At 36.8% G+C, this 25,128-nt stretch overlaps 1 protein-coding gene across 9 annotated transcripts in view; it reads right to left on the bottom strand.

Moving 5' to 3' along the window:
- Positions 1-25,128, bottom strand: part of MARK1 (microtubule affinity regulating kinase 1) — a 56,340-nt gene that overhangs the window by 10,134 nt on the left and 21,078 nt on the right. For 5 of the 9 annotated variants that reach the window (XM_085219200.1, XM_010706688.4, XM_010706686.4 and 2 more), the window contains exons 2-14: positions 24,195-24,398; positions 23,556-23,609; positions 16,924-16,972; positions 15,716-15,781; positions 14,671-14,741; positions 13,646-13,702; positions 9,304-9,540; positions 9,097-9,216; positions 5,134-5,233; positions 4,574-4,686; positions 3,193-3,367; positions 1,885-2,075; positions 238-338 (exon numbers count right to left, since the gene is read on the bottom strand). In XM_085219200.1, the coding sequence (XP_085075326.1) occupies positions 238-338; positions 1,885-2,075; positions 3,193-3,367; positions 4,574-4,686; positions 5,134-5,233; positions 9,097-9,216; positions 9,304-9,540; positions 13,646-13,702; positions 14,671-14,741; positions 15,716-15,781; positions 16,924-16,972; positions 23,556-23,609; positions 24,195-24,398 (1,538 nt within the window). Of the gene's footprint in view, positions 1-237; positions 339-1,884; positions 2,076-3,192; positions 3,368-4,573; positions 4,687-5,133; positions 5,234-9,096; positions 9,217-9,303; positions 9,541-13,645; positions 13,703-14,670; positions 14,742-15,715; positions 15,782-16,392; positions 16,497-16,923; positions 16,973-23,555; positions 23,610-24,194; positions 24,399-25,128 lie in introns of those variants that run through there. The other 4 variants (XM_010706687.4, XM_010706683.4, XM_010706684.4 and 1 more) reach the window with 2 other exon arrangements.

The following is a 25,128-nucleotide window of genomic DNA, read 5'->3' on the forward strand; positions in this document are numbered from 1 at the left end:
TTTTTAAATATTTGAGTAATTATGAAGGGATTTGAACGATGATCCAGAAGAAGAGGGAAAGGCAGATCTACAACTTTGTATTTCATCACAAATATTGAAGCTGCATTAGATGAGAAGATAAAAACACACAGTAAAACTTTACTTCTCACACCATGCTTCATAACTGTATTGATTGTTGCATAACCCACTTCTATGCCTCCAGTCTGTGTACTCAAATTAACACACAAGAGGGAATACCTGTTGTCCTTCCCATTCTGTATTGCAGAATAGCGATCTGAAGAACGTTCACAAACGTAAGTGTTCCTTCTTGTCATTCCACTTCCAGAAAATACGTTGTTCTAGAAGAAAAATTAAAGGATTTCATTTAATTTCAGTCTTATTTTCTACTATGTTTATGTTGTACAAAAAGCAAGCCTGGAAATCGAAACAGAATTTTCACCATTCCAAATGCCTTTAAATGAACTTAATGTACTAACACAAATCAGTTACATCACTAGTTACTCTTATCTCCACCCAATACTTCATTCACCATCTCTTTATTGTACCATTCAAAGTTCACTAAGAAAAAGCATAGAGAAAATCAATTTTGCTGTTACTTGCTTTACTAAACATTACTACCCAATTTCTATATAATGCATTGCTGAATTACTTGACTTTGGGATCAAGAGCTGAAAGAGCTAACTGGAACCTTCCCAAGAACACATACATCTGGCTGGCTTAAAGGCTTCCCTGCACAGATTAAGTTGCTAACGTGGGCTCTGGCTTTCACGCTTGCTGCCTCCCTTATCGAAAGGGTTTTAAAGAAAATAATGAAAATACTGTTGATCTTTGTCAGTCAAACCTGAGATTATGATGCAGAACAGAGAATAATTTGACTGTGAGAATTTACAATAACATGTGGCAGAAGTGTCCTGTAGCAATGATGGGACCTTATCTCTTTCTGTTACTAATTTTAGTTCAAACACATTTCGTTAAATACCTACAAGCATTCTTATCCTCCTCCAACCAAGCACAAAAGTGTATAATGAAAGTTTGCTCGATTTCATATACACTAAGCTCAGCTCTGCAAGATCTATTGTGTTTATTTTTTCCTCATTTACAGCTTTTCTGCTTTAGTATCTCCCTGCAGAAACTAGTGAATAAACTGTTTCAAACCAATTTTGTAAGGAAGATTAACAACAGTAAATATTTTTGAAATTAAACTCTTAGAAGTTAGACTAATATGACTGAAAAGATGGTAAATATGCCATAGTGTAAGAAGGACATAAGGTTTGGATTTTGGGTGCCAGTGGTTGGACTCAGTGATCCTTATGGGTCCCTTCCAACTTGGGATATTCTGAGATATCAGCAAGTACACACAAGGGAACAAACGGGTTATTCCCCCTCACCTCATCCCATTTCTCAAGTCAAAAATAGAGCAGCTTCAGAAAGATAAACAGACAGAGAAACAGATGGAGACATAGTTCATGAGGGATATTACAAAATAACATTCAGATGAATTCTCTGATTCAGGAAGACCTTTGACTTCGTTGTAGATAACACAAGCATTAGAAACCAGGGAAAGCATTAAAAACTAAGGACAGAGCACTCTGTATTGGCTCTGATCTCACATTCTTTCCTTAAGTGTCCAATACTTGCCTTGACAAACCTTCAGTTTGCCCAACTGCAGATATTCTCATGCTTACTACTTACTACATTAGTGTTAGAAAATAAAGTTAAGGAGGGAAGGGAGAGATTTATTTTAAAAGACATTCATTGCAGCCTATTTCTGACACATTCCTCTGGCAAACAGAAAAGGTATCAGTAGCATGTTTAGAAACTCTTATGTCTATAATAATGTTAAGAGAAAAATAAATTTAACAAACCAAAAGCACACACACTCACACTGGGAACTGTTGATTTCTTTCTTTCTGGACCCACAAGTGGACTTGCAGCCATCTCTCCTTTGGATCCCACTGTTGTGCTGCTAAGTTTGCGTGACACATCTTTGTCCCAGTCTTCTTTCTGTTCACTTTCCACACTGTTTGCCTGAGCCCTTTTTGTGTATGACACAGTAGGAGGAATTGATGGACCAACTGTCAAATAAAAACATTATTAGCAATACCTAAAATTAATCTCTTGGTCAAAACGTTTTTTTTTTTTTCTTTCTTGACTCATGGGGATTACATTTGGACTTTCTGAAGAACTACAACTGCAAACTCAGCACTCCTATCAAAGTATTAAACTGAGCTTTGACAGTCTAAGTTCTTTTTATACATACTCCCTTTATTAACAATGTGCAGTTGAGAATTGCACATTGAGATTCATGTATAGACAGTAAGTAGGAATAGTATAATTCTCATTTGAACCAGTGCACTTTCTGCAATATTATTAAAAAAGCTAGAGAAACATCAAATTTTGACTTCTTGTACTTTTTGATGCATATATTTTCCTGAATCTAGTTTGAAAAGTATTTTTCCCTCAAAAATGCTAAGGCTATTCTTTAAAAGCACATTTATACTTGAAAAATAATAATTGCTGGAATGGGAAAGAATTGTTAAAGAGCTTTGGGGCAAATCCTTAATCAACAGGATTTTATGCTGCCTTGAAGTAAAGTCACATCAGCTAATGATGTTTCACAATACTGATGACTTTTTTTTTTTTTTTAATGCCACACTAACATAGGGGGAGAATAGTATTACAAAAAAAAAAATTAGAACAATGTAAATTAGACAGAGAGAAGGGCAAAACAATTTTTAAATGATTCTAGTAATTTGATATTTCTTTTTGAGGAAGAAAGCTTTCATTCAATACTTTACATGTACATTCATTTTTGATGCAACTAGTTGCACCTGAAAATGTTTCCTGAACACTTGGCAAAATTGTTAGCTCTGAGAAAAACTTCCAATTTGGTCCTAACTCCAAATGCACTGCTAAATGTAATGGTTTGCATGTTTAAGTTTATTCAGATCAATATTTTGCCTCTACTTCCTAAACAGGAAACATCCTCAAGCTCTTAGTCAGTCAACCAAGTAGCAAGACAAAAATTAAATGTTTAACTCACATTGACCCAGATTTACCATAGAAACGTTCATACAGAAAGAAGCACCACAGCGGAGCATGACGAGATACACAACAAATGCACAGAGTGGTGGACCGGCCAGGTTCACAAAACACTGCACATTCAGACTTAAGTTGTGTATGTTACTTTACTTGTTGGAATGTCATCCCCACCATGATCGCTGAACCGCCGTTGTTTCTGATTGGTAGATATACTCCGTTGGACCTTCAAGTGAGCAGGAGACTGCACAGAGCTGTTGTTGAGGTCGCTGCTAGGACGAGATCTTTGACCCAAGTTGCTGCTGGATAGAGAGTCGCCTCCTTCAAACTACAGGAAAAACAGTTTTGCAAAGCATGAACAGAGTTCAACATTTCTGGTTCTTTTATGGCATAAAAAAGTGAAGAGTTCCAAAAAAAGGCACTATCCTTTATATTTAAAATTATGTTCACAGTTCAATTTTCAAGAAGGTTTTTCATCACTTGATTTTGTACGTTTTAGAAACTCGTATTTAAAGCTGAAGAGTTATGGAATGCTTAAAATGAAATTAGAATAATCTTGACAGGAGCCAAAGCTGTGTTAAACATAAACCAAAGAATTTCTCCTCTTGCATTTTTTTTTTATTTTTTTTTTTTAATCTTAAAGAAAACTTATAACATTAAAACAGAAGGGCAAGTATTACCGATTCAAGGACTCTTTGTAAGATTTGAAGTGTCTTTATAAGGTATGGAACTCTGCCACTAGTTTCGTGGTACCTTATCAGCATAAGTTGTTAAGAACAGTGGAAGAAGAAATCTCTTTTAAGCAGCTTGAGTCAAAATTGTTTTAGGTAGATTCCCTCCATGCTCAGCCATCACAAGGAAATTCTGGTTCAGAAATTTTGTGGGAAAGCACACTCATAAAGAGCTACATTGTATTAGAAATGAAGGAAGGCCAAAGAAGCACCAGGAAAAAAGAAGTCCTTCTAAAAAGAAAGCCTCTGTTCACAGCTCTTTTTCTAGAAAATTCCTGCATCCCAGAAGATCAACAGATCCAATGAGTTCTAAAACAGCCAAAATACTTCCTACCAGAGACTTATTAATGGCTGTGATGAAATGATTATAGAATAAAATGTATAATAACAGCACATGAGTCAGAAAGGATGAGTATGTTTCTGAGAAATAAAGGATGTCACAGTTTAGAAAAACAATTCATTTACTCAAATTCTTATATAGCTCAGATTTAAACTGCAAAGACATATCACATGACAGAAATAAGACTTGGCATCTAAAGTCATTCCACTTCAGATTAACAGCTTAGTTCAATATATATTTGAATAAACATCAAGACACTATACTTAGTCTGTTTCCTCACGTGGGAACTAACAAGATACCCAAGAATATATGAAAAGAATGGGAAACACACTCCTGAAGTTACCAATTCCAAATTACTATTTTGATTTATGAATTGAATTTTCATAAAACACTGATGATCAGAATATTCAAATCAACCAGACCTAAAAGACAATATAAAACATGTAAATTAGGTATCACTTACTTCAGGTGGTTTTCTACCTAGAAGCAAGTAAGTAGCCATGACTTCATCGTACTTTTGGTTTACTAAAGATTCGTGGATTTCTTCTCTTGAAAAACCCATTGTTACCATAATGTCTAGAAATAAAGAGAAAGAGAAATCAGAAAGATTGTATCTCCTTGCTTTCACTGTTGTTTTTTTTTTATCATCTTGAAAACTTGCAACACTGAGTGTAATTCAACAAATTCAACATTAGCAAATAGAAGCTATGACTGCTACAGTGCCAACACAGTGCATTCTCTGACCACAGCTGATAAAGAAAACACTACTAGCATAACAAAGTCCCTTTCCTTTTGCCTTTTGAATTCTGTAATCTGATTTGTTCTTTCCTGTGCGTGTAGACTCATGTCAACTCTGTCACAGCAGTACTTATGAGGAAAGCATTGTATTGAAATTTCTCATTTAAATAAGAAAACATTTTACTTGTATGATAAGTATCTTAAACGCCGTTAAAGAGTTTCGTTTGACTTACAAGATAGTATTGCCTATGAATGTAATACACAGCATTTTTCTAGAAGCCTTACCTATTCTCTTGGTGTCATTAAAGTCTGGTTCAGGCTCGGTATATGGCTTCAATTCTTCCTCTTCATGGCCAACATTCATCCATCGATCCTTCATAATTTGCTAGGAAAAGAAGTGAATGTTTACAGTACTTGATTAAATCTGTGCCAGCTGATTTGAATAATAAAACAACTTGAAATCCAAGACAACCAGAATGTTGCCCTCTCTCTCCTACTTTTCCCCAACTCATATCTTCTTACCATATCTCCTGTTATCTTTCACATTCTTTTTTTTCCTCATTAATTAATTCCCCATGCTGTTTATTTACCATCTACAATACAAAAAACCAGCTGAACCATCAGAAAAACTACTGGGATGCACTTCCAACGAACACAAATCTTTCATTTTGTACTTTTCACTTCCATCAGTCTCTTCATCTTTTTTGGGCTGAAGGATTGATACACAGGCCCTAATCTTAGTTACAGTTCCTGGATGCTACTACAAAACAGATTGTACCACAATAAATAACTCCTTCAAATAATAACAAAGCAGGAAACTAAAGAATAATACAGAAGCATGTCTATACTTCCCAGAATAATTCAAGACCCCTACCCAAACTGTCATTTTCATCTTATGCATCTTCCCACTGCAATGGAACTAAAGACGCCACAGTTCAGCTGGAGGGGAAAATGCCTCTTAACTCTGTCCATGCCACACAAGCATTAACTTTAAAAACTTCTCCTGCATTCTTTGAAAATAATTTCCTTCTGCTGTGGCTTGGACCCCTTGTATGCCTGCAGCATTGATCACTTGGAATGCCTAACCATCACTGCAATTTCTCCTTAAGGACATATTCATCATCTTTTTATAAAACAGCTAAAACCAATTTTCCTCCTACAGCTTGAGGCACACATGCCTCTTCTAGGGACAATACTAATATTGCTTGCTAGATTGACAGAATCATGAAACAAGTGCCAATAAGTCTAGTTTCCCACAGACTCCAAATACGCCTTACAAACATCAAATTAAGTTATCTCTAGCATAGAGCAAAAGACTCAATTTTCCATTGATATAACCAAATTCTTTCTATGCAGTGCTGCTGCCAAATTAAAGACACAAATAGCTCTATCCTTACAAGTGCAATACAAAACTTCATACTGGAACCTATTAACAATTTGCTGACAGTAAGACTTAAAGATTTATTCAAAGATCTGCCACATAATTGATTTTTTGGCTTTTGTGGGTGGCTGGGGTGGAGGGAAGAATTGTCAACACATTGCTATACTGCATTTCTGGCACAAATCATGAGCTTACTTAATGATAGATCCTGGTTATTTATTTCTAACCTTGTAATAACATGATCGACTCTCAAAGGAGTATTGTACAGCATCTACATTTTTTAAGTTATCATTATAATACATTGCTAATTAAATATCTTACTAAACAGAGGATCAGACAGTCTCAGTTACTGTGTGACTCTTAAAACAGGTTCTTATAAGCATTCTGAAATGACACAGTCTTATTCAAGGATCAATATTACATCTGTGAAAGTCAGCTGATTACAGAACAGCAGCCTTGGTCAGGGTATTTAAAGATCTGATTATCATCAATGCAAGCTGTATTTCAACCAAATAAATATTACTGAAGTTTCCATTGAATTTCAAGGCTATATAATACTAATCTTGCCTGACTCAAGGTCTGTTTTTTCTCAAAATGATGTGCTTTGTTACTGCTTGTAAACACAGATCTCCTTCATGGGAATTTCAGTTTTGCTTTGCAAAGAACTTAAGGATGGTGGTGGAGTGGTGGATTTCTGGAAAACCTGACAGAGTTCCACATATCTTCTAATACTGCATTCTTTCTCCATCTCTTCCTGGAAGGTTTATAGTTTTACAAAAATGTTCTCTTGCTTCTGAAGTGTTTCCTCTCTGTTGCAACCAAGAAGTCATCTACACACACCATGTGAATAAAAGTTTACTTGATTCTTACCAGAGTAAGAGTGGTAAAGCTAACATACGCAGTGCTGATACTGAGTCAGCCTCAGCTCTGCTGCAAATTCACCAGTGAGTAGTAAAGAACTTCCCCAATATCCAACCCTACTGGATGGCCTGGGAAAATCATGCATGGGAATCATGAATGCATGTATGGCCAGGGTTGTAGTTGCAAGACAGCACAAGGAAAAACCCTCTCCCCCAGGATAACATTAACCTTCTGCCTTTCAAAAGCTTCTACTAAATATGTACTTCTAATTTTAGTTACACATTTTTAGAAGTGCTCACACAAATTTAACAGCTATTTATTTCCAGACCAACTACTAAATACATACTCCAAATGTAATTTTAGGAACACCTATTTAAAGTAAGTTTGTACTGCCTCTCCCCCTTTGTTAGTGTACTGACTACTGCCCATACCATCACTGTTTTAGTACTGACTCAAATCATCCCTGTCCCATGTAATATTTACTTCCATACAACCTGACTACTGTGCAGCTCCCTGTGAGGCTGCTACGCAACACCTCTCTCCAAGGACAAAAGGGAATTTTAAAAGAACTGGAAAATGCCACAATATTTGAATGAAAATGAAAGTACATCTGAAGAGAAACTGCAACTGCTGAAAATCCAGAGAAAAGTAAGATAAAATGAGAACGTATTTCCTAAAACTGAAACATGACATTGTGAGGAAAGAGGAGCAATCTTCCAATGTCTTGTGGTGGTTAAGCTCTTATCACTATGTCTTCCAGATGAGAAAGGATACAACACAATTAATGAACATCCAAATAGAAGTCATCACTCACTATTTTCTTCTGTGCAGATTATATTCAAGTTAAAACTATTCATATTAAGTCACAAAACAGTATCAGCTTGAAAGAAGCTGCATGCAGACACAGCTCAGCAAATGCACGCTTCCTTGCACAGGTACCAGGGGGCAGAAGTCACACCAACACAAATATAAAGCTGCTTAAATGGGATTTCATCTCTGGAATTCTATCCGCTGCTGCACAACTATGCATAGAAAGATAAAGCAAAGGTCACTGGCAATTAACTCATGCAAATACTATTTTCAAAGAATGTATTTATCTTCTGTTCTACTTTCATAACTACGGTAAGCAGGTGTTACTTTCAAAAATACTTATGGTATTGCTTGCTGTTCTTTCTTTTTTTTTTTTTTTTCCCCTGAAGAATTCCTCAAAGATGAAGATATTTATGATCTTGTCCAGCTTTCCCAATGTTTTGAATCTATTATCTGATCCAAACAAATGGGAGCACTTTGCACTCTGAAATGTTCTTAGATGACAGTCTTCAGTTAGTTGCAATTCACTAACATATTCTACTCAAGCTGCTTTGTTTCTGGGATGCTTCCTAGGGTTTTGTTTTGGGGAGTGGGGTGGGTTGTTTATTTGTTTTCAGTACTTTTGGTCCCCCTAAAACAGGAGATACTTATCATGAAAATTAAAAGAAGGCTTAAGCAATTACTATATTTTGCTCATTCTTAATCTAAATTAATCGTAGAACCATAAAATAGCTTGGGTTGGAAGACCATAAAATAGCTTGGGTTGGAAGAGACCTCAAGGATCATTAACCTTCAACCGCCCTGCTGCAGGCAGGGCTACCAACCTCCATGTCTCATACTAGACCACAGGCTGTCCAGGGCCCCATCCAACCTGGACTTGAACACCTCCAGGGACGGAGCATCCACAGCCTCTCTGGGCAGCTTGTGCCAGCACCATACCACTCTCTTGGTAAAGAACTTGCCCAATATCCAACATAAATCTTCCTTCCTTCAACTTAAAACCCTTTCCCCTTGTTCTGCCATTATCTACCTTTGTAAAGAGTTGACTCCCCTCCTGCCTGTAGGCTCCCTAGGTACCGGAAAGCTGCAATGAGGTAACTCCATAGCCTTCTCTTCTCCAGGGTAAGCAAGCCCAGCTGGGATAATAGTTATCATTTATTTATTTATTTTTAAAGGAAAAAGGTATAATTACTTACTTCCAAGCTGCCTCGTTTTATTGGGTTCAGTACTAGTAGCTTCTTAAGAAGATTTTCACAGTCTGTGGACATATAGAACGGAATACGATACTTCCCCCTCAGTACTCGCTCCCTCAATTCCTTTAAAATAAATTTTTAAAAGATGAACCTACAAATGACACAGAAAACTTAAAGAAGAAAAGCCTAGATTTCATATTATAAGCCTACCTTTAAATTCTGACCATCAAATGGCAATGATCCGCTTACTAGTGTGTACAATATCACTCCAAGACTCCACACATCTACTTCAGGACCATCGTATTTCTTTCCTTGGAAAAGTTCAGGAGCAGCATACGGTGGGCTTCCACAAAATGTGTCCAGTTTATTACCAACTGTAAATTCATTACTAAACCCAAAGTCTGCAATTTTAATGTTCATATCTGAATCAAGTAGAAGGTTTTCTGCCTAAGAGAAAAATAAAAGAAGGACAAGCCATGTATAAGACCAATATATCACAGACAAATGAAAAATTGTTTTATCTTCTGCATCTTTCTTGCATTAAGAAAGGAACTAATCCCCCTTAATGTATTATTAAGATTGAAAATTGAATTTATTTAGCTAGGAAAATAGAACTGTTAAGTGTCAGATTGAAGCACATGGACTTCTCAAAACAGCAGTTTCAGGTTTTGATGGTTTTCTGACACCATGGAGCATATACTGAATCCCAAACATCATCTTCCATTTGGTGGGGAGCTGTTAGTAGGCACTCATGACTTGAAAAGCCATGTGTCCTACCTTAGCAACCTGCACCAAAAAATTCTTCCCACCTTATTGCTAGTGTTTTGCTTTAGCGGTAATAACATTAACACTCAATTATTACACTCTGTATGAAAAATGGACATATTATGCATCTCAATGTTAGTGGGCATTAAACAATGACTGTGTGAATAGAATGCATTACAAATGTGCAGATGCAAGTATTCAGGAACCCGAAGAATCAGTGACAGTATTTTATACCTTAATATCATAGGCAGGGAAGAAGATAAAAAGAATATGCTTAGAGAAATTTTCATATGCTACTGGAAAAGAATGAAGTGCATCTCCTAAAACAAGGTGCTATGCATTGTGTGCAGGAGAACCACAGTGTTTACTCATCTGTGTCCAGGCTCCTGATGGACACATCACCAGCACTATTTCCCAGAAACTAAGTAGTGCAGGAATCTCTTCTTTAACAGGTCAGCCATTAGCCAAAGTGCAGCATTCTCTTAACTGCCAAATGTCAGCTTTATAGCTAACACTGAATTCTCTCATCAGATGCTGTGCTCAGTTGAGTCCTCTTCGAAACAGACTAATAACTGTTCTTTCCTTCCACTTGGAGAAGGAAACAAACAATCAGAAAAACCAGCACCACACATCTCTTGGCTTAGGATCACTGAACTTGTTTACTTTGCTAACAGCAGTAAACATGTGTTCTCTCTCCGCCCTTGTTGGTTTTATTTTTAATAATTTCATCTCATTCAATGACTAGGAAAGGAGTCTACCAATATATCAAACCAATAGCTGGCAGACAGAATTTAGCCTTTGTCAAGAACAAAATATAGCCCATTTTCACTAACTTACTTTCCTGGAAAATATTTTATTTTCCCAATTCATGACCTGCAATCTCAGCTGGTTCCAGCTGATGTGCCTGCAGACACACTCTGAAATATTTTCCAGATTTGACAGCCTTCTACATTACTGCACAAAGACTTCATTTTCCTTGTGGTGAAAACATTACTGTCAGTGCAGCTGCTCAGCGATTACAATAGTCCTCCTAGTTCAGCAGTACGCAGCTACCCTAAGACCCTGCACTTTTAGGTTTCTTATTCAGACAAAACCACTAAAAAACAACAGCCCACCTATTCTCTTTCTCCTCCTCTTCCCCCCCTCCACACACACACACTTTTAATATGCCAAATAACAAGACTATGCTCTTTTTGGCTAGATATTCAGACCAAAAAGCATTAGCAGTCACTTGGAAAGGTATGATAAGACTTGTGCACCATATTGCGAGCACAAAGCTGGATTCAGTTATAACTCTTTCTACTCAAGCTTTTTAGTTTCACAGAAGCAAATCAATGGGAGACAGTTTAAGTAGCAATGGGCCTCACACTCTCCCTCTTTTTCCAGAAAGGACTAGACACACTTGTACCTTACATGCCTCTTCCTATCTGAGTCAGAAGTAACCTATATATCATAGCTTACCTTATTTCTCTTAAAAAAATAAAAAAGCTCATCAAATCTCCATTGTGATACTAGACCTCTGTTTTAATAAGGTGCAAATGAAGTAAATTGGTCAGCCATGCCCGTAACTTGGAAAAAAACAACAGAAGCAGATGTGAACACAGACAACTTTACAAATTGCCTCTTCCTCCTTTTTCTCACTTAAAATTCTTTGTGTGGAGCTGCAGAGATGACAGACAATGTTTGGAAAGGAGAGAGGAAGTGAGAACACTTCCTCAAAACCATACATTTAGTCCTTTTCACTCTAGGTTATGCATTTTCCATTGGCTAAGCTGACTGGTTTTCAATCACACTTAATGCTGAACATTTCAAATGAACCTAGCATAACTTTATATAAGAGAAAATGTAGAGAGAAAAGTAAACTAACACGTGATTTTGGAGCCTTTCTGTCTATCTTGAAACAAGGAAAAAGAACAGCAGCAGAGACTTATGACAGGTGTTAAAAGGGATACCATGCAAATGCCACAGAGCAATTTTCCATAGTCCTCTGAGTTACACGAAGAATCAAAAAGTCATTAAGGTTGGAAAAGATCCCTAAGATCATCATGTCCAGCTGCCAACCCATGTTCATTAACCACATCCCTCAGTACCACATCCACATGTTTCTTGAACACCTCCAGGGATGGTGACTCTACCACCTCGCTGGGCAGCCTGTGCCAGTGCCTTACCACTCTAAGAATTTTTTCCTAATATCCAACCCGAACCTCCCCTTGGCACAACTTAAAGCCACTACCTCTTGTTCTACTGCTGTTACCCAAAAGAAGTTGACCCCATCTTGCCACTATCTCCTTTCAGACAGTTGTATAGAGCAATAAGGTCTCTCCTTTTCTCAGAATGAACAATCCCAGTTCCACCAGCCATCCCCCATAAGACTTATGCTTCAGACCTTCCATCAGTCTCATTGCCCTTTTCTGGTCACGCTTCAGGGCCAAAGAAGCGTATGCATGCTAAGCAGCTAAGAAGGGAATTAAGGGTAGAGGCTGCAAAGGGCTCTAGGAGAAAGAGTAAGATGCAGGATGCTAAATAAATACAGCAAGAGTCAATTACGTAGCTGTGCAGATCAAGCAAGTTCCAGGTAAGGGTAAGGAGACAGACAGCCATCTCTTCTCTCCCACTCTCAGCCTCATGTACTTAAAAGGGGATCAACGAAGGGAGCTCTTCAGTTGAGCCAGCAGGCACTGTAGATCCAGCCTTCTAGAAAGCCCTTAACAGTGTCAGGAGCAAGCTACTCCAGGGTGCTTGACAAAACATTACAAGTGCCAAACCACCACATAAGAAGGAAAAGAATTTATTGTATTTATTTTTAAATCAAGATTTTGTAAGATCGTTTTTTTCCTTCCATTCTGACTTAAGAGCACTGGCCACGCAGTAGCACCTCCAGCATCCAATGACAACAATCCTGGGAAAGAAGGACTCAGCTGTAAAGGATGGATTGTATGGTACCATACATATGCCAGGAGCTGGCATATCAACATTTATTAGGGAATAGATTTGTAACAAAGAGGTTGAAGGCATTCTGTTGGAAATATCCAAATTAATCTTTTCACAGGTATTTAGATACATGAGCAAAAAAGAACCTACAGCAGTGTTTTCTTTGTAAAGCAAGAATACAATCAAGCTTTTAAATGGGTGAAGATCCTGTGTCCAAATCCTATGATATCTAAACTTGGCATGAAGACAACTTTAGACTAAAGGCTTAGGTTGTGCATGCAACTGCAGAATTCTTTAACAAGGCCTGGTATTTGTGTACCAGGAAAAAAAGCACCACAAAGCATTTAAAAAAAAAATGAAAGGAAATTGGAGTAATTTATGTTTATCTTCAATGTATTTTTTGGCCTGAATTAAAGTACAAACCAGAAATTCATATGGATTAAAAATCTTACTTTTTTTTTAAATGAATCACTAAGAAGTGAATGTTTTCTATATCCTGCAATATATATACTTCTTAACTGAAAGTAGTTAATTAAGTGGTGTTGATTGCTGTCACTGAACTTTCGCAGCTTCACTCTGTAGATATCTGTATGCCAGCAGGTATAATTCTTCAGAGAGCACATCTTTCTCTCAGAGCCAAAACTGAGATGAAAGTAGCACACATTCTGTTCTTGTCTTACCCCTGTTCCAACAAGCAAGCTACATTGTTTCTGTGCTTCAGAAAATCGAGAATAAAACACGAAGAGATAGCAGTTCCCACATTCACCTGTTCAGAGTCTACAGCAAGGACAAATTTATATAATGAAATTAAGTCTACACTGTCAATCATTACAACGAAGAATGAATAACAGTTTACCTTAAGATCACGATGAACTATGCATTTCTGATGACAGTACTGCACTGCAGATACAATCTGAAACACCAAGACAATCAGAGAAATATTTTAGCTTAAATTCAATATAAATTTTCACATATTGTTTAGTAATTTTAGCTCCTGATATGATTCAGCAAAACAAAAAAGTTAATACATAAAGCTGTCCTTTTAGAAAAATATTCATGTACGCTTCATAAAATCTGAAATACCAAAACTCATTTTCTTATTAAAAAGTTTAATACATACTCCTGCAGGTAACAGATGCAGAGAAGCATCTGTTTTAAATACTGATTGCACAATAGCTATAAAGAGAAATAATAATTTTTTTGAAAAATCAGTAGCTGAATGTTCCATTTCAGATTTTATCATCTGAAATACCAGTAGCATACCTGCACATTTCATCATCAACAGAATAGTTCATTACACATTTTCATATGCATCTTTTTCGTTTGCATAACAAAAAGATAAAGTTAGAAAAAGTTAAAAGAAGTTTCTTTACATGTTAAGCATACACTTTAACTCGAAATTTTGCTCATCAATCTATCAAAGCTTTTCACAAAAACAGTACAAGAAAAAATCAGGATGAAAAGGTTTGTAAATAAGATACAAAATCCTTTTACATAATGTCCCTTGCAGAAAACGATGTGACAAGATACAGCAAGAGATAAGCAATAATATCAACATCTCTAGATAGACTGTCTGTTAAACTCCAAAGTACTCATTAAAGGATGAAAACCTCAAGCGAGTCACAATAAAAAATGTGGCCCTTAGGAGCATCCACTAAAAGGAATGTAAAGCAGCCTACTACTATTTTTAGATGGTACGTAGGAAGCAGATATTTCTTCTACAGCAATTTTTTCCACTCCAGCTTTAATAAACATTACCACAACAATGAATTTTCTTTCTTTTTTTTTTAAAGCAAAAAAAAAAAAAAAAAGTATGCACATACTCAAGTCTATTTGAAAATACCATACATAGAATTGAAAGATTGAATGTTAATTTCATACCTGCCTGAATTTTGCACGAGCTTCTTTTTCTTTCATTCTTCCATGTGCAACTAAGTAGTCAAACACTTCTCCTAAACACAAATATGAGAAAACATCAGTCCTATCCACCATGGTTATATTTTTGACTCTAAAGCACAATCAGGCAACGCTTGAAAACAAACCCTCCCCTTTTCAGAGCAGAGAGAAATAGAAGCAGACAGGAAAAATTATACTTTATTGCTTGCATTCATTTTCTTTTCTAGACATGTAACAGTCAACAAATACAAACATTAAAAACCTTTGTACTAAGACTTCCTCAGTTATCCAACACAAATCTAAAAAACACTATGAGACAGAATAAAATGACTCGTGATCTTAAAAAACTTATGTTGCATATAAAATATGCTGAGAATCAGAGGACTTCTATGTCAGATCTGCTCTGTGCATCTCTAGCCACTTCACTCAGGAGTGTATGCACTACTTGCTTTTCTTTCTTCCCAGTTGTTCTCTAAGATAAAGTTCCTAAAATTCTGTCCAGACCTTGATCTTTGCACTGTCTGACAAACAGCCCTTCCTAACTGGCCACCAGCCTTGGGCTGGGTTCCCTTCCCACGTTCAAGCAGTTTCATTCAGTTGATAAGCATGCATGCACTCACTGTCCATTATGCTCTTTATTATCTGCTAGTCCCACTTTTTCTTATTCCTTATTCACATCCCTGGACCTGTCTCTTCAATGCTTAGCACACATTTTCAAGGTAAAATGAGGACTGATGCTTGCTTAAATATGGCAGATACTGAGTTAAGTTTTCACACTGAATTGGCACGAGGTTTTCAGCAGTAAACCTTAGATCAGTAACTACCCTTAAGCACAAATCTAATAGGTTACTTTACAGAGCATTATGCAAGCAAGAAAGAGTATGACCTGGGATGTCTACTAGGATGGTTCTGAAGAGTAGACTGGAATAACCCATTAAGCATAAAATCCTTAAGTTGTTCCGAGGCATACAAGCAGCACGGCTTTCTGCATTTCAGTTCATCCTTAAAGCAGAATTAAGAATTTACTTACCCCCGCTGGCATATTCCATTACCAAATACAATGTCTTTTCAGTTTCAATGACTTCAAATAATTTCACTGAAAGAAAAATGAATAAGAGATTGCAATGGGGAACAAAAGCACAATGCAAACACACAAAAAAACCCAACCAAATCCTTATTCAGAAAGTGAGTATAATTTATTGCCAGTGAGAACATTACACTGCAAGGAAATTGTCTCTCCTTTAGGTTAGCACTCTTTTGGGGGTGGGGGAGAAAGCAAAATTATTTTCAGGGTTGATAATAAAGCACATTAATTCACAGTTTCCTCAGAAGTTTATGCACAGTATACAAACAGATTCATGCTACAATTAGTGTTTAATTTGACAGATTTCTGTAAGACCATACAAACCTTCCCAGTTTCACCAGTAAATTGTTCTCAGTTAGAAAACTGATACGCTGACCAACTAAAAACTGCATAGCTGACACAACTGTTAAGTCTGACAGACTTCTCTCAGATACCAACAGCCATCACACATTTGAAACAAACACACCACCACCACAGCCCTCCCACCCTTCCCCCCTCCCCCCCAAAAAAAAGAAAACCCAACAAAAACCAGCAGAAGCTAAGAATGTTGGAAAAGCAACAAACGATTCAAGGGATGAAAAGGGAGTGCCTAGCATGTAGTAACTTGTATGCCTTGTCCATACCTTGTATGCAACAAGCCCTCTGGCCGATTCAGGAACATTAAGTGTCTCTGGAACAAGACTGTCCAGCCCTCCTCAGCCAGAAGAATTGTCATCACAAAGTAGGGCCCTGAAGCTGTGGGGTAGGTGAAAGAACTAAAGCAGAAAGGGAAAATTACATGCGTGGCAAGTCTAATTTTCTGGAAATATCAGGTGGCAGGAGTCTTTCCTAGACTGAAACAATGGAGTTTTGCTCATTTCACCTAAGAAACTAAGAAATTTCAGTGTAAAGAGGGAAATTTGCTTCCTTGGCTGACCAGAGTGCTCAATGTTGATGTTTTTCATGACTATACATTTTATCTCCTCATGTCAATAATCTTGTTTCAAGCAGGGTCAATAAAGTGAGACAGAAATATATTTACCCAATGCCTACTGTCCTATTATCTCAGAAGTTTAAGGAACAAAAACTTAACAGTGAAGAACATTCAAAATAAAACCCAGAGAGTAAACAGCATAATAAAAAGAAAGAAGTCTGCAGAAATGCAGGACTCCTACCAATATTGGGATGATTCAGTATCTTCATTATTCGTACTTCTCGAAACAACTGTTTGGAAGTAAGAAAACATTCTTAGAGTATGTTACTTAAGGTAAATGATTTTATAAGGTGAAAAGGAACAGCGTAAGCCATAGGAATTAACATCAGCAGAAAACGTTCTCTATGTATACATAAAAAATAGCCCAGTGAACTCCAGTGAATGAAACCTATACCTTGAATATTATCTAATGTAATAATCACCAATTTAACAGTGAAGAGCATAAATTACTACCAGCCATTTACAAAAAAGACACCCATTTTCAAGCTTTATACAAACACAAACTAATTTTATAGCTCCTTCTGCAATACCAACTTTCAGGGTTTCCACTGACCAAAAAGAATGGAATATTTTCATTGAAAATATTCATAGAATGGCCTAGGTTAAAAAGGACCTCAAAGCTCATCTAGTTTCAATCCCCCTGCTACGTGCAGGGTCACCAACCACCAGACCAGGCTGCCCAGAGCCACATCCAGCCTAGCCTTGAATGCCTCCAGGGATGGGGCATCCACAATCTAAGCAAACACAAGCTGTTGTTATCCCTCTGTGAGCTGACTGTTTCGGTTGCTTGCAAGCTCTGTTAAATATCTTGAGCTACCTCTAAGTAAGATGGTGCATGGAAGGTGCACTATCACAAAAAATAGATAAATAAATAAATAAATAAATAAAATCTTAAGACATCATTAAAACAGAATCAGACACCAGGAATCCGGACATCCTAGACTTCATGCTCCACGGAGGTGAAGTGTAAAAGTTCCCTTTTCTCATAAATGGGTCATTGATCACAATGTCCTTTCTCCTTCCCATCAAGGCTGAAAGGTTTGTTACTGAAGTCTGCTTGATGATCCTGAGTGAAGTAATCAAAAACAAACTTGCACCTAAGCAAACATCTAAGACAATAATGTTCTTTTTTAGTTCTTGTTGTTTAAATCAGGAAGAAGCTAGAGCTTTAAGAGGACTTTGCTCTTGCATTTCAAACATTTTTGGTTTTACCAATTAAATAAGAGATGTTGCAAGACTGACCTAGGGGCTGAAAGGAAAGAAGACAAACAGAAGGAAGCTGAAGGGACGACACAGTTTTCTTCAGCAGTATTTACAGCTTTTAGAACCATGTAAGTTTGCACTGTTTTACTTCACTGAGCAGCATATCCCCACTATCCAAACTATTCACTGTGCTACACACACTCCAGTCCCAGTAGGTCGTTGAAATGCAGGGAAAAGCTCACTGTCTTCATTCAGTACAGCGTTTAGCTATTTTGGAAACATTCACTACAGCCCTCCTTATATAAAAATCTGGCTCAATGATTGTGGCTGTTTTGCTCATCTGATGTCTCAGAGGACATCACACCATTTTCAAAATTAGTCTCGACGCAAAAGGCTACAAAAAGGTACAATGATGCAAGCTGGAGACTGAATACCTCCTGAAAGGGAGGAGTAGCTCTTCAGTTAATATATGATGCTTGAGACAACAGAAATATTTCTCTGGGAAAACATGAGCAACACAATGCAGCTCATTTCTGTTCAGAATGGAACACATGGGTGCGTAATACAGCGCACCAGAATGAACTTTTGCAAAATTTTCTTGTTTGTTCACAAACCCAGTTAAAAGCCATCACACCAAGTTGTAAATGAATTCATCAGAAGCTAACAAATCAAAACCAGTGGATTGCATAATGGAACTACTTGAGAAACCCTACTAAGCAGACATACGTACAAAACTGCTGTTCCCACCAGAAGACCAGAGTGGAACTTCACAACTTAACAGTATTAACATTAGTATAAAAGTTATGGCCTTGAACACAGGTCTTAATAAGCAGTATTTAATATTAGATTTCTACAAACAATTTCAAATTTAGAAAAAACACTATCAAGGAACACAATTTTACATGTAACATGAAGCACACCACTGTCAAAATACACATGCATTATTCTATTCAATATTCTCAAAGGATTTGGAAGTTTACTAATTGTTTAAGATTCAAAATTGTCTTCCTAACAACAAGAACTTTCATTCTACGTTTGTAATTTTTCTTCCAGAAATGAAATGGACATAAAACTAAGTTCTGTATTGAGGACAATAGAGCTGACCATTAGCCTCATGCACATACTTTGTTCTACGAAACACTTCCTTGCTTGGGCTCTGAACAGAATAAATCATTATGATCCAAGGTTGCGGCCCAGATTTATTCCATACAAATGCCAATAGATTTCCCCAGCCCACCCCTAACACCTCATATTACGTATCCTCTTGAATAGAAATTTTTCTGAAAACTGAAGCATATGTTCTCACGTCAAAGCAGATACACAGTGCTAGTAGTAATCAAGAATACATGAAGAGGTATTAACAGCCTCAACCTTTTACAAGTCTCAACCTTTTAAAAGAACCAAATCAACTCAAAAGGTGAAATAGGGTATTTTCTTCTTGGAGAGCAGTTCTGAAGTGCTTGTTGGCAGAGAAGGCAATTCTGTGATGCTGGTGTTTTGTTTTGTTTGTTTTGGGGGGTTGTTTTGTTTGTTGTTTACTCCAAAGCACTTCTCCTGCAGGTTGAAATGTGCACGTATACTTAAAGCAGGAACTGGGCAAGGCTGAAGCAGCAGAAATTATCTTGGGTGATACTCATCCAAACAGATTACGTCAGGCAGAAGCTGAATGGAAACTTGCTATTTTACCAGTGGGATGGTGTCTGCCTCTCTACAAATGCAGGTAGCACCAGAATATTGCTCACTCAAAAGATGAAAGCACTCTGTTTTCCCTTTCCCCTGCCTACCACAAATTTCTAAGACTGTTCTTTAGTCCTAAATGTGCTCCCGTTCAGAAAGTTCTCAAACAAGCATTTTATTTTGCAAATGGGTAATAGCCTCAATAGCTTCACTTACAGTACAGGACAGCAATTTGTAGAACTTGTAGCTGTGGAAAAGGCAGAAGGCCTGAAAATTCCATTCCTGCTTTTGCAATTTCATTTTTTCAGAGCACATACTGTAGAAAATAAAGAGATCTGCTTGCTGTCAGGCTGACATCTACAATCAGGATTGACTGTTTTAAGTCACTAAAAACCAAACTAAAAATTTTAGCCAAGTCAATCTAGTTTCTAAATCATTATGAGAAGGGATGCTAAAAAATAAAGCAAAAAGAAAATAGCTACAAACAGATAACACATAGAAAATGTGGAACAATTTCAATCACTTATTTTTGTTGTATTATGAAGAAAACTCAAACGAACCTAAATTGTAGCCTAAGCTATGGTTAATGAGTACAAGGCCCAGTGAACTGCTGAAATGGGGAAACCTGAAAATGTCACTCACCGATGAAACCTACTCAGAACAAAAGCATCTTCTGCTCTCCAAGCGTGTTTTATGTAGCAGGACCAGAATGCTATTTCAGAAGCATCACCAGCAAAGCCAATACAAGAAGATGCTTTCATGTAACTGACATGCAGAAAATAGAACAGGTATTGACATAAATTCAAGTTATTATGAAACCCAAATGCTTACTTTTGGGAAAATGTTACTATCATGACAGTGGAAAAAGCCACGTCAGAACAATGCACTATTATCTGGGCAAAAGTCCACAATAAAAGCCACTTTTGTCTCTTACGCAGGTGCTCACATAATGAGAACCACACAGTGAAAAATTAGAAAGGCAAACAATTCTTAATTCAATGCTGCTGACCTATTTAAATAGAGGTCCTGAAGCAAGAAGAATATTAGAACTTAAGACAACTTACCACACTGCATGCCAGAGAGCCCAAATGGAAAATCCACAAGGACAGCTTATTTCTGTCATTACTTAATACCTGATGCTTTTATTTGACTATACCTGCAAAATTGCTTGTCATTCAACACAGCACAAATTGTGGCTAAGGTCAAACTAAACTTTCATTGCTTACATGACACTAGCAGCAACTGAGTACACGCTCAAATATTTGTTTACAAGTTGGAAGAGTACATGTCAAATGAGGATGCTTCAGCTCATTCTACCCAACTAGGTCAGCAGCAGTACTAAAGCAAAGCCTAATTGCCCTTTGTATCCTTTATATGGCAGTAACAGAGAGAGGAGGCACAGTGCTCATTCACAAAATCTAAGATCACTACTCAGCTGTCATGTCTGATTAATAACACACATCCCAAAGTTACTGAAGGCCTACATGTTTTGCTGACCTGCACACAACTCACTGCTTCCATTAAGTGACACTATTCTCAGCTATGCTGCTTTTGATGAGCTCAGACTCAGGAGTGGCATTTTTGTGGTAGTAACTTGCTTTAGCATACTGCTATAAATACTCACTAGAAAAGTATCTGTTCCTATTTAAATCATGGTACTATCACCATTCCCCACTTCCAATGTTACATCTTAAAGAAAAGTTGACTGCTTAACAGACCTACACACAACTTCAGTGGATAAAATAATAAAAATTCTGGCCACACAGAGATTCAATAAAACATAAGGAACTAAATGTTTCTATTTTTTCTTACTGTACTTAACATTTTAAAAGTTTCACTGTTGTCTTGGAGATTTCACAGAGTAACTTCTACATATTTTTATTATTTTTAATGCAGATGACATCAAATACTATCAGTAATTCCAACCACAATTATTTGCATGTGTTATAACTCATTTATCAATAAAGCAATTACTGCTGAAATAAAACTTCCTGGAAAACTTAAGCATGAAGTCTCTAAAGCTACAAAAGTACACTGTTTCTACAGAAATTAGGGAATTAAATAAGATCTAGACTGTTAAAAGTTTACCACACAAAAAAACAAGAACTTTTTAAATAATTACATGTAAATTTAGAAGTAAAGTCAAAAGATTAAAGCAACCCAAGTAGCATCTCATCTAATTAATGGCTTCTTTTTTCTTCCTCTGACAGTATACTTCAATCTAAGCAGATGTTTAAAAGGCATTATTTTTAAAAGAGCATCTAAATCTTTCATTTTCCCTACCCTAACATACACACAGGGCTCAAAGGTAGTTAAACCCTATTGTATGCCATTGTATGCCACAGACTGAAGTACTTCTTATCTCATAACCTAACAGTGTTTAGAGCACAACGTTCATTGAACACTCATTCATCCTGTTTTTGCTTGCAATTTTTGCCTTGTAATGAAAGAGAACATATCAATTTGAAAATCAGAAATCCAATACTTTTGAAGGGTATGTTGATTATTTCCACATAAATACTCCTCATTTATGACAGAAACATATTGAGCTTTTCATCTCCACCAACAGCTTCTCATTAATTTGTCCCAAACTGTCACTTCAAGACTTAAGAAAAAAAGTGTTTTCTGTAGATTTGGATGTTAATTTCTGTTTTCTTGTAAAGTAGTGTAGAAAATGGAACAATTCATTTGGAGGTTGGAACTAAAAGGCCACTCGATTGAAACACACTGGCAAAACACATCTTTCACCTTCTTATTGCTCAGTCCTGCTCATCTAACTGTCCCAGTGTAATTACCAAGCTAGGTAGGAAACCAGCTACATGACAAGCTACATGAGCAGGATAAGATTTCCTCCATATACTCTGTCAAGTACTGCTCTGATGGGTCCCTCTTCACCAACTTGCAAAGAGATTTGCTTCATACAGGACAGGCTTTAAGGACAGCAATGCTTTTGCACGGACTCTACTCAACAGATTAAACTAAAGAAAATTCTCAAGAACTTACACACAACAAAAATACCATAGAGCAGAAATTAAACAAATAAAAGAGCTAAAAGAAATTAAAGCTAAGTTATTCACAACTCTCTATCTACAAAGTTATACAAAAAGACCCCAAAACAATGACAGCCAGAGATAAAGGAACAGCAATGAGTCTTAGCTTCTTTCTCATTCTACAGTTACAACAGCAGTTAAGTATCTATAAATAAAAAAAACATCCTTTTTCTTTTTAATGGGTAACCTCCAGTAGGACAAAACCTTTCTGTGCTTCAGTCAAAACACAAACAGAAGACAAAGAACAAGAAAAAAAAAACCAACAATTTATTAAAACACTTATTACACCATGACAATGCCTACGTAGGGCTTCTGAATGTCTATCTGCAGGTACTGACAGTGCAACAAACCAACCAGAATGTTCCAATTACCTCCACTCAATTCTGTGCACAAAAGTAATTGCCAAGGGTCACTTGAGTTTAACAAATGTTTTGTTGAAGTTGCAAGAACAAAGGTAAAAAAAAAAAAACATTAAAGCCATAGAAACTGGCCCTCTCACAATTCCACAAAAAAACAATTACTCCATTAAAGAAAAATCCAAGAAAAACACTGTCCTTTATAGCATTTCATTTTGATTTAGTGTGTAGACAAGTTATTTGTGTAACTAATTAGACACACATTTTATTGTCAGCAAAAACTGAAGCCAGAGGAAGAAGGAAGAGCAAAGAAGTAGTGCTTAGTTAGGAACCGTACAGAGTAACTGCTAGCAAACAAATTGCACATGCACATCACAGTGAAGGCTGTAGGATACCAGCATCTCCAAAGGTCACAGATACACAGAGATGTTTATTTAACCAGATAACAAGACCAAATATTTTTGCAAAGGAAATAAAAGGTCAAAGTTCAACTGATTATAGATTCAGATACCACTATATGCTCTTACCTTTTGCAGACTAGTAGGATTTAGCTGGGTTTTATCTATTATTTTCACAGCAACCTTGGGGAAGGAAAAAAAAAAAGAAACTCAGGTTAAATTCAGAGAAATGTGTGAATGACAATATATTGCATATCTATGAGCAACAGCATACATGTGCCTTTAAGACATGCATATGTATGCTTTACGCATTCCAGCAGGCAAAATTTCTCAACAACCAGGTTCTACAAGCAGGAGTTCAGGACTTTGCCACTGGATCGTACCGCAGTAAAATCATTTTATACTTCTGTCAGTATTTGGACAGAACAGTGTTATTCTGTTTCCTGGAAAACTACCCTTCCCAAGTACCAAAACATACTCTATCAGTAAGGTTTTTTTTGGTTTGGGAAACGAGAGGATGAATGGAGCTCCTCCCAAAAACCCAAAATACCCTCTGGTGGGCAACAAACTTCCTGGCTTTTTCTCCAAAAAAAAGAGGCAAGTCAGTAGGGAAAGCAAACTCACGAACATCAAATAACCACTCATATAAAAGTGAGGCTCTTTAGAAGAGAAAGGTAAAAGAAAAGTGGAAATACTCATTATAAAGATAGCTAAAGAGTACATGAAATACTGTGACAGCTTTTTTTTTTTTTTTGTGAAAAGGCTTACCTCCCTTCCAGTAAGAACATGTCTTGCCAGCTTCACTTTGGCAAAATTTCCTTTTCCTATTGTTTTCAGTAAGCGATAATTTCCAATGTGAGGATGTTCCTCATTTGTAGATGTAATTGAGTTCCTACATCGGGGGATGTTCTGTCTGCTACTGGATTTGATAGGCTGGACATGGGGTTCAGTGTATCCATCCACGGAGGTATGCTGGAAGAAGATAAAATACTTGAGAATTTACCTACTTGGATTTCAGACTGTTGCAGTTAAATAAATTAAAAGCAAAAAAAAAAAGTGTAGAGGAGAAGGAATGAATTTACTTTTTGCAAGTATGCCTGATAACCAGATTGTAGCCTAAGCAGAGCACACTGCTTTTGTATACAATTGGGTGCATGACTCAAGAAAAAGGCCTGAAGAAAGATCTTTTACCAACTCCAAAAGTAAAACTAGAGACGCGCAGGCAGGAACCAATAAGCCATTACAGACGTCCTCTAATACAACGCTAGGTCAAACTATGAACCGTGTTTCTAATACACAATCTCAACCAAATTTAGTATTTAAAAAAAACATAGTACAGAAAGTATTCGTGTTTTTGGCACATGTGATAACAAAGTGTTGCTCAATTTTTTTCCCCAACTTCTTTCATCTCAAGTAACATTACAATAAAATGTTTTTTTTTTTGACATAGGATGTGTTCCCCAAACATGCCTGCATCTTTCGGTAAGCCACAGAAGTTCTTGGAGTAGTAACGAAGTAATGAACAACCTACACCTTTAGTTAAAAAGTCAGGAGAAAGAAAAATACCATGAGGGCTCATAAATATATTTCAAATCTCAAAAGCCTTAAGAAGAACAAGAATGTAATTTTTTTTAATACAAGTCTGTACATTAACTCATGTTAAATGTCAGTAACTAAAACTTGCAGTGCTTCTGTACTACCC

This window comes from Meleagris gallopavo, chromosome 2, assembly GCF_905368555.1.
Source record: "Meleagris gallopavo chromosome 2, MGAL_WU_HG_1.1, whole genome shotgun sequence".
Lineage (NCBI taxonomy): Eukaryota > Metazoa > Chordata > Aves > Galliformes > Phasianidae > Meleagris > Meleagris gallopavo.